The 14,405-nt window shown below is 64.2% G+C and overlaps 1 protein-coding gene across 1 annotated transcript in view; it reads left to right on the top strand.

Moving 5' to 3' along the window:
* KMT2D (lysine methyltransferase 2D) overlaps positions 1-12,758 on the top strand; it is a 33,401-nt gene extending 20,643 nt beyond the window's left edge. Inside the window, 20 exon segments of the mRNA XM_054051335.1 lie at positions 41-164; positions 269-356; positions 562-628; positions 767-999; positions 1,155-4,199; positions 4,282-4,425; positions 4,494-4,658; positions 4,745-4,895; positions 4,989-5,070; positions 5,219-5,394; positions 5,825-5,973; positions 6,079-6,214; positions 6,486-6,625; positions 8,040-9,210; positions 9,409-9,545; positions 9,642-9,772; positions 10,465-10,750; positions 11,489-11,562; positions 11,662-11,770; positions 12,272-12,758. Of these exon segments, the coding sequence (XP_053907310.1) occupies positions 41-164; positions 269-356; positions 562-628; positions 767-999; positions 1,155-4,199; positions 4,282-4,425; positions 4,494-4,658; positions 4,745-4,895; positions 4,989-5,070; positions 5,219-5,394; positions 5,825-5,973; positions 6,079-6,214; positions 6,486-6,625; positions 8,040-9,210; positions 9,409-9,545; positions 9,642-9,772; positions 10,465-10,750; positions 11,489-11,562; positions 11,662-11,770; positions 12,272-12,364 (6,701 nt within the window). The 3' untranslated portion in view covers positions 12,365-12,758.
* The last annotated feature ends 1,647 nt before the right edge of the window (positions 12,759-14,405 follow it).

The following is a 14,405-nucleotide window of genomic DNA, read 5'->3' on the forward strand; positions in this document are numbered from 1 at the left end:
GAGCTCTCTGCGGCATCGTTCGCTGACTCTTTCTTTGTAGACCTGGACAAGTTTGCAGCTGAGGACATCATGGACCCCATTGCCAAGGCCAAGATGGTGGCATTGAAGGGCATCAAGAAGGTGATGGCTCAGGGCAGCATCGGGGTGGCCCCGGGCATGAACAGGTAAGAGGATGGCGTCAGGGACGGGCAGGACGTGGGTGGGATGGGCAGGACACGGCTTGGGGGGCCTTAGCTCATCCCTCGTCTCTGTGTGTTCCCCCCCAAAGGCAACAGGTTTCCCTCCTGGCCCAGCGGCTCTCGGGGGGACCGGGTGTCTCTGAGATGCAGAATCACTTGTTGGCAGGGAGCGGGCAGGTGAGTGAGGGGGGTTTAGGGGGGGACGGGGTCCCCTTAGGGCTGCCTGGGTGGGTGCTCGGCATCCTGCCAGGCAGCAGCCGCTCTGGCCGCTGGGATCATGGTCTGGGGGATGCGGAGAGGGGACGAGGGGGGCATTGGGGATGGGGGCACTGGGAAGGGGGCGCGGTGAAGCGCATATCCCCAGCGCCCTCCTCTCTTCCAGGAGCGGAGCGGCACTGACCCGACCCAGGCTCGCCCCAACCCACCCACCTTTGCACAGGGCGTCATCAGTGAGTGCCGAGGGGGGACTGGGGATGTGCTGGCTGGGTCTCATCCTGCCCGCGCAGGCTGGGCTGAGCTGGGCCATGGCCAGGCTCACTCTGGAGCCGCGTTCCCTGCTGATTCAAATCCTCTTTGTGCTCCCACAGACGAGGCCGACCAGCGGCAGTACGAGGAGTGGCTCTTCCACACGCAGCAGCTCCTGCAGATGCAGCTGAAGGTGCTGGAGGAGCAGATCGGGGCGCACCGCAAGTCTCGCAAAGCCCTCTGTGCCAAGCAGCGCACCGCCAAGAAAGCTGGCCGGGAGTTCCCGGAGGCCGATGCCGAGAAGCTGAAGCTGGTGACGGAACAGCAGAGCAAAATCCAGAAGCAGCTGGACCAGGTAGGACCCTGCATGCAGGTGGGCATCTGCGCTGCCTCCATCCCCGCTGCAGGTGTGATGTCCTCAGGCTATGACATTCCCTGCACTAACGCTATGCTGTCTGCGGTGACTGTGCCGTGCCATCCCTGGCGCTGATGCCATCCCATTCCCGGCAGGTCCGAAAGCAGCAGAAGGAGCACACCAACCTCATGGCTGAGTACCGCAACAAGCAGCAGCAGCACCAGCACCAGGCCTCGGCGGTCTTGGCCCTGAGCCCCTCGCAGAGCCCCCGTCTCATGTCCAAGCTCCCCGGGCAGTTGCTCTCAGCGCACGGCATCCAGCAGCCATCGGGCACCGTGGTGGGTACACAAGGCCTCAGCCAGCAGCCAGGGCAAACCGGGGGACTGCGGCTGCCGCAGGGCAGCGTGTCCATGGCCATGCAGCAGAGCTTGTCCTTCATGGGCCAGCAAGCGGTGGGGAACACACCGGGGCCCAATACCTCCAATGCCTTCTTTGCCGGGAACCCCGCACTCCGCGGGCTGGCTGCCGATAGCCGCCTGATGCAGGAGAGGCAGCTTCAGAGAATGCAGCTGGCTCAGAAACTGCAGCAGCAGAGCATGCTGGGACAAGTGTCGCTGCAGCAGCAGCCAGGCATGATGAGTCAGGCGTCCATGCAGCAATCGGGTGTCATGGCACAGGCGTCCATGCAGCAGCCAGGCATGATGGGACAAGCATCCATGCAGCAATCGGGTGTCATGGCACAGGCGTCGATGCAGCAATCGGGCGTAATGGGGCAGACCGTGATGCAGCAGTCGGGCATGATGGGACAGGCGTCCATGCAGCAATCGGGTGTCATGGCACAAGCGTCGATGCAACAGCAGGGCGTCATGGCACAGGCGTCGATGCAGCAGTCGGCTGCGATGGGACAGGCATCGATGCAGCAGTCGGCTGCGATGGGACAGGCATCGATGCAGCAGTCGGCTGCGATGGGACAGCCGTCGATGCAGCAGTTGGGTGCGATGGGACAGCCGTCGATGCAGCCGCAGGGCATCATGGCACAGACACCGCTGCAGCAGCCGGGTGTCATGGGACAAGCGTCGATGCAACAACCGGGCATGATGGCACAGTCGTCGATGCAGCAGCCAGGAGTTATGGCACAGACATCCATGCAGCAGCCTGGCGTTGTGGGACAAGGAGCCCTGCAGCAGCCTGGCGTCATGGGCCAAGGCTCGCTGCAGCCGGCACCTCTGCTGGGGCAGCAGCAGCCGGGCGCAGTGGGTCAGCCAATGGTGCCGAAGCAGCCGGGGCTGCCGGGCAGCCAGCAGAGCCTGCTTGTGCAGCAGCTTTCGCCGCAGCAACAGCCGGGGTTGCTGAGCCACGTGCAGACAGCGGGGCTGCAGCACCAGGCGGTGCTGGGCCAACCCCAGCGCCAGGTCCTCCTGGCCCCCCCCCAGCAGCGGGTGCTGGGGTCCCCCCAGCTGGCGCCACAGACTCCGGGGATGCTGGGCCACCGCCTCGTGCTGTCCCAGCACCCGGGAGGACAATCGCGGGCGCTGCTGGCCCCGCAGCAGCAGAACTCGGCGGCCGCACAGTCCAACCTCCTGGGGCTGAGCCAGGGGCAGATCCAGCACTTTCCGCAGCACGGGGCGGGGGGCCAGGCCCCCTCCGTGCTGCACCTGAGTCAGGGAATGCAGGCGGCTCCGGCGGTCCTGGCTGCCAAGGACCAGCCGGGAGGCGCCGATGGCAGCGCCCTGCCTGCCGAGGGAGGTGAGAGCGCGGCGCAGCTGCCTGGGGCCCCCCAAGAGCCGCAGGCAGCCCTCAACCCCGCCAGCCTAGGGGGCCTGGAGCCCCCGGCCCCCAAGCACCAGGCTGAGGTGGGGCAGAGCCAGCAGCTCCTCTTGGCCTCCCCGCAGCCGGGCAGTCTGGGGTCACAGCCGGCGCTGCGGGCAGCCCCGGTGCAGCCAGGCTCCCTGCTCGCCGCGCCGCTGCAGAGCACCGGCACCGTGCACCCCGAGCTGACCCAGCAGCATGGGGACGCTGCCGGGCTGGCAGAGCTGCCGTTGGGTTGCGGGATGGGCCAAACGCAAGGTTTGGCGCTGCCGCAGGTGCAGCGGCCGCCGGAGCAGCCGGGTAAGGGGCTGTCAGGCTCGCTGCAGGGGCAGCCGCAGCCCCCACGGCTCCAGAGCCCCGGGCCGCACAAAGTGGGGCCAGCGCCGAGTACGACTGCGCTCCCACCCAACCTCCTGGGGCAAGTGCCGGGGCCGGTGATGGGCCAGATCCGGGCGCAGCTCCAGGGCGTCCTGGCCAAGAACCCCCAGCTGCGGCACCTGACGCCGCAGCAGCAGCAGCAGCTCCAGGCGCTCCTGGTGCAGCGGCACCAGCAGAGCCTGCTCCAGCAGAGCCAGGCGCTCCGGCCCCCCGGCCCCTTCCCCGGGCAGGCCCCGGACCCCGGCTCCTTGGCCCCCGCCGCACGCCCACGCCCGCTGGGGCCCCTTTTCCAGACACGGCTGGGCGCCCCGGCCGAGGCGCAGCCCGGCTTTGCCACAGAGCCAGGGCGGGCACAGCCGCCCCAGCAGCTGGTAGCCGAGGCGGTGCAGGTAGCCCTGGGTGCTCGCGGCCCCCAGCCCGGCCTCGTCCGGCTCCCCACGCCACCGGCCCCCTCACCCCTGGGCTGTGCCCCCCAGCCCCTGGCCAGCCCTGAGCAGAGCCCCCAAGAGCCAAAGAAGATGTCGCCGGGGGTCCCAGCTGAGGCCCCCAGCCCCGCGGCACCGGCACAGCAAGGCTTGACGCCCGCGCCGAGCGGCACCCTCCCTGAATCGGCACACGGCTCCTGGGACCCCGAGGCACCCAGTGCAGAGCCAGTTGGCCCCGGTGAGCCCCACATCAACGGGGCTGTGCCAGAGGGGACCTCTGCGGCCGGCGAGACCCCCCAGGTGCTGGTGAAGCAGGAGCCAAAGGAAGAGGCGGCGGTTGCACAGTGCGAGGTGGAGGGAGATGAGGCAGCGGCGAAGCTGGAGGCCAACGGGGACCCCGGCGCGGGCCAAGCCAACAGCCTGGCACCGGGCAGCCGCTCCGAGGCCGGGCACCTCCTGCTGCAGAAGCTGCTGCGGGCTAAGAATGTGCAGCTCTCGGCGCAGAGCCCAGGCGAGCTCAACGGGCACACGGAGAACCGGGGCGCTGGGACGGAGCTGCGGCCGCAGCCGGTGCTGCTGGGCCGGGAGGTGAGTGGGTGCGGCGGGGCGGATGGGATGGGGTGCAGCGCTGCGCTCGGCACGGCTCCTGCTTCCTTTTCTCTCTCTCCAGGACCCCTCCATCGCCAGGAAGCTGGCGGCCACCAAGCCCAAGCGGGTGCAGAAAGGCAACGAGCGGATGCCGGCGTCCCGCAAGAAGCTGCGGAAGGATGAGGGGCTGCGTCCCGGTGAGGCTCTCATGAAGCAGCTGAAACAGGTACGGCTGTGGGCGCGGTGAGGGGGTTGCGTGTGGTCCCCGTCCCCTCCTCACCACTCTGCCCGCAGGAGCTGTCGCTGCTGCCGCTGACGGAGCCGACCATCACGGCCAACTTCAGCCTCTTCGCGCCCTTCGGTAGCAGTCCCATCAACGGCAAGAGCCAGCTGCGCGGCGCCTTCGGCAGCGCCGTGCTCGACAGCGTGCCCGACTACTACTCCCAGCTGCTCACCAAGGTCAGGCAGAAGCAAGCCCTCGCCCCATACCCCATCTGGGGGTCCTGGGCCACCCCACCTTGTCATCTTGTTGTCTTCCCCCCCAGAACAACCTCAGCAACCCCCCCACGCCGCCCTCCTCGCTGCCCCCCACGCCGCCCCCGTCCGTGCAGCAGAAGATGGTGAACGGTGTCACGGCCCCCGAGGAGCTGGGCGAGCAGCACAAGGACGCTGACCGTGAGCCACACGGCCAGAAGGGTGAGCAGGGCCGGCACCGGCTTCATCCAGAGCCCCTGGGAGGTGACAGAACCCCTGTCCCCACCTTGTGACACCCATCCTGTTCCCACTCAGACACCTCAGCCGTGGAGGTGAAGAGTCTGGACCTGCTGGCAGCTCTGCCCACTCCTCCCCACAACCAGACCGAGGACGTCAGGTGAGCCCCCAGCCACTGTGACCCCCCCCGGGTGACAATGACCATCCCTATGGACAACACTAGGTCCTCTTGGATGACCCCAACCTCCCCTGGGTGACCCCAAATCTTCCACGGGTGACCCCAGCCCCTGACACCTTCTCCCCTGCAGGATGGAGAGCGATGATGACAGCGACTCCCCCGACAGCATCGTCCCCGCTTCGTCCCCTGAGAGCGTCCTGGGCGAGGAGCTGCTCCGCTTCCCGCTGCTCAGTGAGGCCCGGCCAGAGCTGGAGGAGCGCGGGCTGTCCCCCATCATCCCCATCATCCCACGGGCCAGCATCCCAGGTGGGACTGGGGTCGGGGGGTTTATTGAGCAAGGCACGAGGGGGGCTATGGGGTGCGTGGATCAGGCACAAAAGGAGCTTATGGGGCACATGGGTCCGGGATGAAGGGATTCTATGGGCGTAGAGACCAGGGTGGGGTCTGTGGGGTCATTAATGGGTCTGTGCAGGATACGGATGGGGCAGGAGGAGTTCCCTGGGTGTGTGAAGGGGTCTTGGGGAAGTGGGCTGTGGGGTGTGCAGTCCCCTGTGTGGGGCTGGCTGCTCCCCGTGGGTCCCCCCACTGCTCCCCGTTGGCACTGGGTGCTCTGTCCCTGCACCCCTGTCTCCATCCTGCACGAGGTTGGGCATTCCCAGTGGCGTGGGGAGGGCGCACGGGTGGCTGTCGGCAGGGCTGGCGCTGCGTGGCGCTGACCCCCCTCTCCCCACGCCAGTGTTCCCTGACACGAAGCCCTTCGAGGTCGGGGAGCCCTTCGGGGGACCCCCCGGGAAGGTGGGAGCAGCCGGTGCAGGTGCCCCATGGGAGAAGAGCAGGAGCGGTGAGGTCTCCGTGATGCTGACGGTGTCCGCGGCAGCTGCCAAGGTGAGTGAGGAGCCAGGGGACGGTGAGATCCTTGGGGGGTCCCGGCAGTGACCCCACATGGTGGTATCCGTGGCTCCGGACCCACCCTGTGCTCCTCTCACCCAGAACCTCAGCGGGGTGATGGTAGCCATGGCCGAGCTGCTGAGCGTGAAGATCCCCAGCTCCTACGAGGTGCTGTTCCCCGACGGGCCCGTGCGAGCGGCCGTGGTCGAGGCCAAGAAGGTGGAGGCGGATATGGCTGGTGAGCATCTGTCTTGTCCCCGTGGGGTCCTTCGTGTCTCTTTGCCAGGTTCCCCGTGTCCTCACCCTGTGTCCTTATGGATTCACCTCACATCCCTGAGCCAGGATCTCCGTGTCCCCATGGCTTCACCCCGTGTCCCTGAGCCAGGATCCCCTGTGTCCCTGGTGGGGACTCCCTGGTGTCCCTCTGGGCTTCCCCGTGTCCCTGAGCTGGGGTTCCCCCGTGTCCCCGCACCGGGTGCCCTGTGATGAGCTGCCTCCGTCTCTCGCAGGGATGCTCGGGAGCAAGGAGAAGGCAGCCCTGGCCGGGAAGGTGCCGGATAGCAGCTCGGAGTGGCTGAAGCAGTTCGACGCGGTGCTGCCCGGCTACAGCCTCAAGGGCGAGCTGGACCTCCTGACGCTGCTCCGACAGGTCAGCACGGCGCTGGGGGGGCTGGGGAGGGTCCCTGGGGGCCTCCTTGGGACTGCAGGGTGGGACAGGGGGCCCTGAAGGGCCAGATCCTCCCTTGCAGATGTGCTGAGTCTCCCAGAGCCATATGAAAGGGGTCGAGGGGGGCCTGTGTGGGGCTGTAGAGTCCCTGTAGGGCCAAGGACACCTCGCTGTGGTGGCCGGGAAGTTGGGGGTCCCCGTCCTGGGATGTGGATTAACCAATGCATGTGATCTGTGTGGACTTCCGTAAAGCCTTTGGCATGGTCCCCCGCAACGTCCTTCTCTCTTGATTCGAGAGAGATGGATTTGATGAGTGGACAGTTCGGTGGATAAGAAACCGGTTGGATGGTTGTATTCAGAGAGTAGTGGTCAATGGCTCGAAGTCCAGATGGAGATCTGTGATGAGTGGTGTCCTTCAGGAGTCCGTACTGGGACCACTGCTGTTTAATGTCTTTGTCAATGACATTGATAGTGAGATGGAGGGCACCCTCTGCAAGTTTGCAGGTGACGCCAAGCTGAGGGTTCAATTGCCACAGTGGAAGGTAGGGGTGTTATCCAGAGGGGCCTGGACAGGCTGGAGCAGTGGGGATGTGAGAACCTCATGAGGTTCAGTGAGGTCAAAGGCAAGGTCCTACCCCTGGGTCGGAGCAATCCCCAATTTCAGTACAGGATGGGTGATGATGTGATTGAAAGCTGCCCTGACTTAGGGTGCTGGTCGATGAGAAGCTCGACAGGAGCCACGATGTGCGCTCGCAGCCCAGAAACCAACGGTGTCCTGGGCTGTGTCCAAAGCAGCGCGGCCAGCAGGGAGGGAGGGGATTCTGCCCCTCTGCTCCTCTCTGTGAGACCTCATCTGGAGGATTGTGTCCAGTTCTGGAATCCTCAATGTAAGAAGGAGATGGAGCTGTTGGAACGGGTCCAGAGGAGGCTCCAAGGATGATCCGAGGGCTGGAGAACCTCCCGTGTGAGGACAGGCTGAGAGAGTTGGGGTTGTTCAGCCTGGAGAAGAGAAGGCTCTGAGGAGATCTTATAGCGACCTTCCAGTACCTGAAGGGGCTCCAGGAAAGCTGGAGAGGGGCTGTTCGTAAAGGCTGTGGGGATGGGACGAGGGGGAACGGGGATGAACTGGAGGGGGGCAGATTTGGACTGGACACTAGGAGGAATTTCTTCCTTCTGGGAGTGGGGAGGCCCTGGCCCAGGTTGCCCAGAGCAGCGGTGGCTGCCCCATCCCTGGAGGGGTTCCAGGCCAGGTTGGATGGGGCTTGGAGCCCCTGATCCAGCGGGAGGTGTCCCTGCCCATGGCAGGGGGTGGAACTGGATGGGCTTTGAGGTCCCTTCCAGCCCAAAGTATTTATGATTCCATGCTCTGACCCATGTCCCGCTCCCCACGCCGCAGGAGAGCCCCGCGCCCGAGAAGCCCCTGCACCACTGCTACGTCAACAACGTCTCCAACCTGGATGTGCGGCAGCTCTCCGTTCTGCCTCAGGAGCCCTCGCCTCCACTGTCTCCCTCCGTCCCCTCCCCGTCCAGCCCCACCGAGGCTGCCAGGGTCCCCGATCCCGAGGCAGCTCCCGAGGCAGCCCCGGCCCCCCCATCGCCCCTGCCGCCAGCCCCTTCGCCAGCCCCCCAGGAGGAAGGGACCACAGCCCCCCACTCGCCGCCCCGCTTCAAACCGCGCTCGCGGCCGCCGGAGGATGGGGATGAAGCACGGCCCCGGTTGAAGAAGTGGAAAGGGGTGCGGTGGAAACGGTTGCGCTTCCTCGTCACCATCCAGAAAGGGGGGGCCAAACGGGACGGTGACAAAGAGATCGCGGAGTTCATCGACAAACTGGGCACCACCCTGCGCCCCGAAAAGGTCCCACGGGACCTGCGCAAGTGCTGCTTCTGCCACGAGGAGGGTGACGGGGCTACGGATGGGCCAGCCCGCTTGCTCAACCTCGACCTTGACCTTTGGGTCCACCTGAATTGCGCCCTGTGGTCCACGGAGGTGTACGAGACGCAGGGAGGGGCCCTGATCAATGTGGAGGTGGCCCTACACCGCGGGCTGCTCACCAAGTGCTCCCTGTGCCAGAAAACGGGGGCCACCAACAGCTGCAACCGCATCCGTTGTCCCAGCGTCTACCACTTCGCCTGCGCCATCCGCGCCAAGTGCATGTTCTTCAAAGACAAGACCATGCTGTGCCCCTTGCACAAGCTGAAGGGCCCCTGCGAGCAGGAGCTGAGCAGCTTCACCGTCTTCCGACGCGTCTACATCGAACGGGATGAGGTGAAGCAGATTGCCAGCATCATCCAGCGCGGCGAACGGCTCCACATGTTCCGCGTGGGTGGCTTGGTCTTCCACGCCATCGGGCAGCTCTTGCCGCACCAGATGGCCGACTTCCACAGCGTCACAGCCCTCTATCCAGTGGGCTACGAGGCCACGCGTATCTACTGGAGCCTGCGGACCAACAACCGCCGCTGCTGCTACCGCTGCACCATCTGCGAGAACAACGGCCGCCCCGAGTTCGTCGTTCAAGTCATCGAGCAGGGCCTGGAGGATCTCGTCTTCTCTGACTCCTCGCCACAAGGTGAAGTAGGATTGGGAGCTGCAGGTGGCAGGCTGCTGCCTCCCTCCGTCCCCTGCCTCTTTTCCTCCACCCCTTGCCCTGCCGATGGCCAAGCCACCCCAGAACAGGGAGAACAGGGCGCTGGGAGGTCCCAGAGTGGCCCAAGCTTGGGGGTACCTCACTGAGGTCCCTGGCTCCATCCTTCCCTTTCCTCGGTAGCCGTCTGGAACCGGATCATCGAGCCGGTGGCGATGATGAGGAAGGAAGCTGACATGCTGCGCCTCTTCCCTGAGTACCTGAAGGGTGAGGAGCTCTTCGGCCTCACGGTGCACGCGGTGCTGCGCATCGCCGAGTCGGTAGGTCGTGGACACGGGGAGGGTCTTCTCTCTGCACCGGGAATGGGGCTGGGAGCGGCTGTGGGACCCACGGCCCCTCCGCTCCCTCCTTGGCAGCTCCCCGGTGTCGAGAGCTGTCAGAACTACCTGTTCCGCTACGGCCGCCATCCGTTGATGGAGCTACCGCTGATGATCAACCCCACCGGCTGCGCCCGCTCTGAGCCCAAGATCCTCACCCACTACAAGCGGTAACCTGCACTGGGGTCCACTAGGAGAGATGGAAGCCATGGGAATCTTTTACTTTGGGGGCACTGGTCATCAGCAGCTAAACACGAGCCAGCAGTGGCCCCGGTGGCCAAGAAGGCCACCAGCATCCTGGCTTGGATCAGCCATGGGGTGGCCAGCAGGAGCAAGGATGGGATTATCCCCCACGACTTAGCTGCACCTCGAATCCTGGGTTCAGTTTTGGGTTCCTCACTCTAAGAGAGACCTCAAGGGGCTGGAGCACACCCGGAGAAGGGAATGGGGTTGGGAAGGGGCTGGAGAACAGGGGTTGGGGGAGAGGCTGAGGGACTTGAGGGGGTTTGGTCTGGAGAAGAGGAGGCTGAGGGGGAGACCTCATCACTCTACAACTGAAAGGAGGTTGTGAGGAGGTGGATCCCGGTGTCTTCTCTCAAGTTACAAGGGTTGGGATGAGAGGAAATGGCCTTGAATTGCACTGGAAGAGGTTTAGGTTGGAAATTGGGAAGAATTCCTTCATGGAAAAGGTTCTGGGGCCCTGGCAGAGGCTGCCCAGGGCGGTGGTGGAGCCCCCATCCCTGGGGGCGTTCAAAAGCCATGGAGACGAGGTCCTCAGGGGTTGGACTTAGTGATCTCAAAGGTCTTTTCCAACCCAGTGATTCTATGGCTCCTTCATCTCTGAGCCCCTCTCGCCCTGCAGGCCGCACACGCTCAACAGTACGAGCATGTCCAAAGCGTACCAGAGCACCTTCACGGGCGAGACCAACACGCCCTACAGCAAACAGTTTGTGCATTCCAAGTCCTCCCAGTACCGTCGCCTCAAGACGGAGTGGAAGAACAACGTCTACTTGGCGCGGTCCCGCATCCAGGGGCTGGGGCTCTACGCGGCTAAGGACATCGAGAAGCACACCATGGTCATCGAGTACATCGGTACCATCATCCGCAACGAGGTGGCCAACCGGCGTGAGAAGATCTATGAGGAGCAGGTGGGGCTGCAACCACATGTAGGGGGATGTGGGGACCTCCTGGGGAGGCTCTGAGGGGTCCCAGTTGGATGTGGGGAGCTCCTGGGGGGGGGGGGGGTCCGACAGGACATTTGGGATTCTGAGGGGCTCCAGTTAGATGTGGAGGGGCTTTGATGTGATGTTGGGGGGCTTGAACAGGATGTGGGGAGCTCCTCGAGGGGACTCTGATGGGATGTTGGGAGTTCTAACAGGATGTGGGGAGCTCCCTGGAGGCTCCAGTGGGACATTTGGGGTTCTGAGGGGCTCCAGTTAGATGTGAGGGGGCTCTGACGGGATGTGGGGAGCTTCTGGTGGGCCTCTGATGGGATGTTGAGGGTTCTGAGGGGCTTCAGTTGGATGTAGGGGGGCTTTGATAGGATGTAGGGAGCTCCTGGGGGCTCCAGTGGGATGTTGGAGGCTCTAATTGGAAGTTAGGGGCCCTTATGGGTTGTTGGGGAGCTTCATTGAGATGTGGGGAGCTCCTGGGATGTTGAGGGGCTCCAATGGGATGTTAGAGCTTCTGAGGAGCTCTAGTTGGATGTGGAGGGGTTCCTGGGGGCTCTCATGGGATGTGGGGAGCTCCTGCGGGGCTCTTATGAGATGCTTGGGGGCTATGATGGGGTATTTGAGGCTCCTGGGGGGCTCTGACGGGACTGGGGGAGCTCTGCTTTGTTCCTGGGGGGCTCGGCACAACCGCTGACCCCCTTCTTCCCCCCCCAGAACCGCGGGATCTACATGTTCCGCATCAACAACGAACACGTCATTGACGCCACGCTGACGGGGGGCCCAGCCAGGTGAGCACTGGGAGGGAGGCGTTTGGGGTACTGGGACCCCCCCCGCAGCGGAGCAGCCTGTGTCCTTCTGTCCTGCTGACCCCCGCTGTGCCCCCCCAGGTACATCAACCACTCGTGTGCCCCAAATTGCGTGGCCGAAGTCGTCACCTTCGACAAGGAGGACAAGATCATCATCATCTCCAGCCGGCGCATCCCCAAGGGAGAGGAGGTCGGGGGGGCTGGGGGGGGCACTGAAGGGGCTGTGAGGGGTTTGTGGAGGGTTGGGGGGGGGGGACTGGAGGGGCTTGGGGGGCAGGGAGTGCTGGGGGGGGGGCTTTGGGGAAGTTGGGGGGCCTTGAGGGGTCTGGGGGAGCTGGAGGGTGGCTGGGGGGAGCTGGAGGTGCTGTGAGGGGTCTGGGAGGGCTGCAGGGTGGCCAGGGGGGATCTGGAGGTGCTGTTAGAGGTCTGGGGGGGCTGCAGGGTGGCCAGGGGGGATCTGGAGGTGCTGTGAGGAGTCTGGGGGGGCTGCAGGGTGGCCAGGGGGGAGCTGGAGGTGCTGTGAGGGGTCTGGGGGGGAACTGGGGGGTTGCGAGGGAGTTTTGGGGGCTGGGGGGGGCGGCTGCAAGGGGTCTGGAGGAGTTTGGGGGAGGGTGGGGAGCTTTGGGGGGGCGCAGGGGGGTCAGATAACTCCTGGTACGACGCGTGACTCTCTGTGCCCCCCCCTCCCCAGCTCACCTACGATTACCAGTTTGACTTCGAGGACGACCAGCACAAGATCCCGTGCCACTGCGGAGCCTGGAACTGCCGGAAATGGATGAATTAGGTGGGAGCAGGGGCTTGGGGGGGGGACACAACACCCCCTCCCCTCTATCCCCCCCCCCTAAAAAGAAACGGAGCCCATGGGGCTGCCAGGGCAGCCGGGCAGGCGGCGGCCGGAGCGTGCGGATGCTCCGGCGGGGAGACGGATGGACGGATGGACGGACGGACTGGCAACTCAGGGTTTTCTTTGCTTCGTCCTGCGAGGAAGAAGAAGAAAGGAAGGAGTGTGGGGGGGGATTTTAAGCGCCCCCCCCCTCTCCTCTGCCGCCTGCCTCCCTCCTCCCTGCACGGGGCTGGGGGGGACAGGAGCAGCGCGGTCCCAGCGAAGCCGGAGCGAGTTGGGAAACCGGCCTGGATGTGACTTTATTAATGAATTCTTTCTTTTTAGAAACAAACAAACAAAAAAAAAAAAAAAAAAAAATCAAAAAAAAATTCAAAAAAAAAAAATCAAAACAAAAAAAAAACCACAAAAAAAAAACAAAAACAAAACTTAATCACCTTTGCTCGCTAATTACCAAGGTAACTCAGACTCCTTGAGCTCGACAATCCGGGCTCTGCCCCGTCGCTCACTCGGCGGTCAGAGCTCGCTCGGTTCCTTTTTCTTTCTTTTTTTTCCCCTCGTTTTTTTTTGGATCTCTTTATTTTTGTGTGTGTGGACGAGACCCCCCCCCCCCGATCCCCCGGGGCGCGGGAGGAGGCGCCTGCGGCGAGGGTCCCCCCCCCCGGCAGACACAAGGAGCTTCTGCACCCAAACCTACCTCATTTTAAGTGTTAGATTCTCTTTTTTTTTTTTTTTGTTGGTTTCTTTTTTGTTTTTGGTGGTGTTTTTAAATGTGAGCCCCCCCTCTTCCAACCCTGCCCCCCCCCGTGTCCCCCCCCACTCCCCCAGCCTCTAGGGGGGGGGTGTTCCCTCTTTTCCTTGGGTTCCAAGGGATGCTGCCCCCTGCTCTCCCCCCCCTGCTCTGGTCCTGGGTTTGGGGTCCCCAGTGGAGGGGGGAAGGGATTGGGAGGGGAGGGGGGGCAGAAACCTCCCCCCCATCCATTCTGGTTTTGGGGCCCCCAGGGAGGAAGGGGGGAGCACCCCTGCCCTCGTTTCCCCCACCCTCGACTTGTGGTTTTGGGGTCCACAGTGAGGAGGGGGGAGACCTTGTGTCACCCCCCCCCAATCCTGGGATGCCCGGGGGGGGGGGGGGGGGCCACAGAGGGGACCCCAACCCTTGTCACACCCCCCCCCCAGTCCTGGGATCCCCAGTGAGGGGAGGGGGGCAAAAAGGGGACCCCTACCCTCATGTCCCCCCCTTGCCCAGGGAGATCCCAGCGCTGTGAGTGCCAAGGTGGGGATGGGGGGGGGGTCCACTGTTCCCCAGTGCTGGGGAGGTGGGCTTTGGAAGGGGGGGGACACGACCCCCAACCTCTCCCCCAAGGGCTGCGTGGCCGCCCTCAAGCACGGGGAGGGGGGGGGAAGGTTATTTATCTATTTATACCTTATATTGTATATATTAGATTGGGGGGGGCTCTTTGTGCTCTGCTGGGCTGAGATTTGAGGGGGGCAGGGGCGAGGGGGGGGGCATTTTTAAACCCAATCTCCGAGGTTTTTGGGGGCAGGGGGGGGCCCTGGAGAAGCCTCGGAGAGCGAAGCAGCAAGTGGGCATTACACACTGCGACCACCCCCCCCCCTTGTACCCCAACTCTTCCCTTCCCCCCCCCCCCCATAAGGCTGTTTGCTTCCCCCCTCGAGGTTGGGGGGGGCATTCAGGGGAGGGGGCCGGGCTCTCTTAACGCACAAATGCACGGTGAGGGGGGGGGGACATACCCTCCTGCCCCCCATCCCGGGGGGGGGTCTGAGACCCCTTGGGGCTGGTGAGGAGGGGGGAAGGAAGAGGGTCGTTGCCCCCCCCCTCCCCTCCAGCCTCCGCCCCCCCCATGCCGGCGCAGAGTTGGGGGGGGGGGGGATGTGTGGGGTGTGATTTGGGGCGATCTTTAAAAGCTGCTTCCGCAACTTCGTCAAAAGCTGCAAAAAGGTTTAAGGTAAAAAAAAAAACAAA

The sequence above is a fragment of the Cuculus canorus genome, chromosome 29 (assembly GCF_017976375.1).
Source record: "Cuculus canorus isolate bCucCan1 chromosome 29, bCucCan1.pri, whole genome shotgun sequence".
Lineage (NCBI taxonomy): Eukaryota > Metazoa > Chordata > Aves > Cuculiformes > Cuculidae > Cuculus > Cuculus canorus.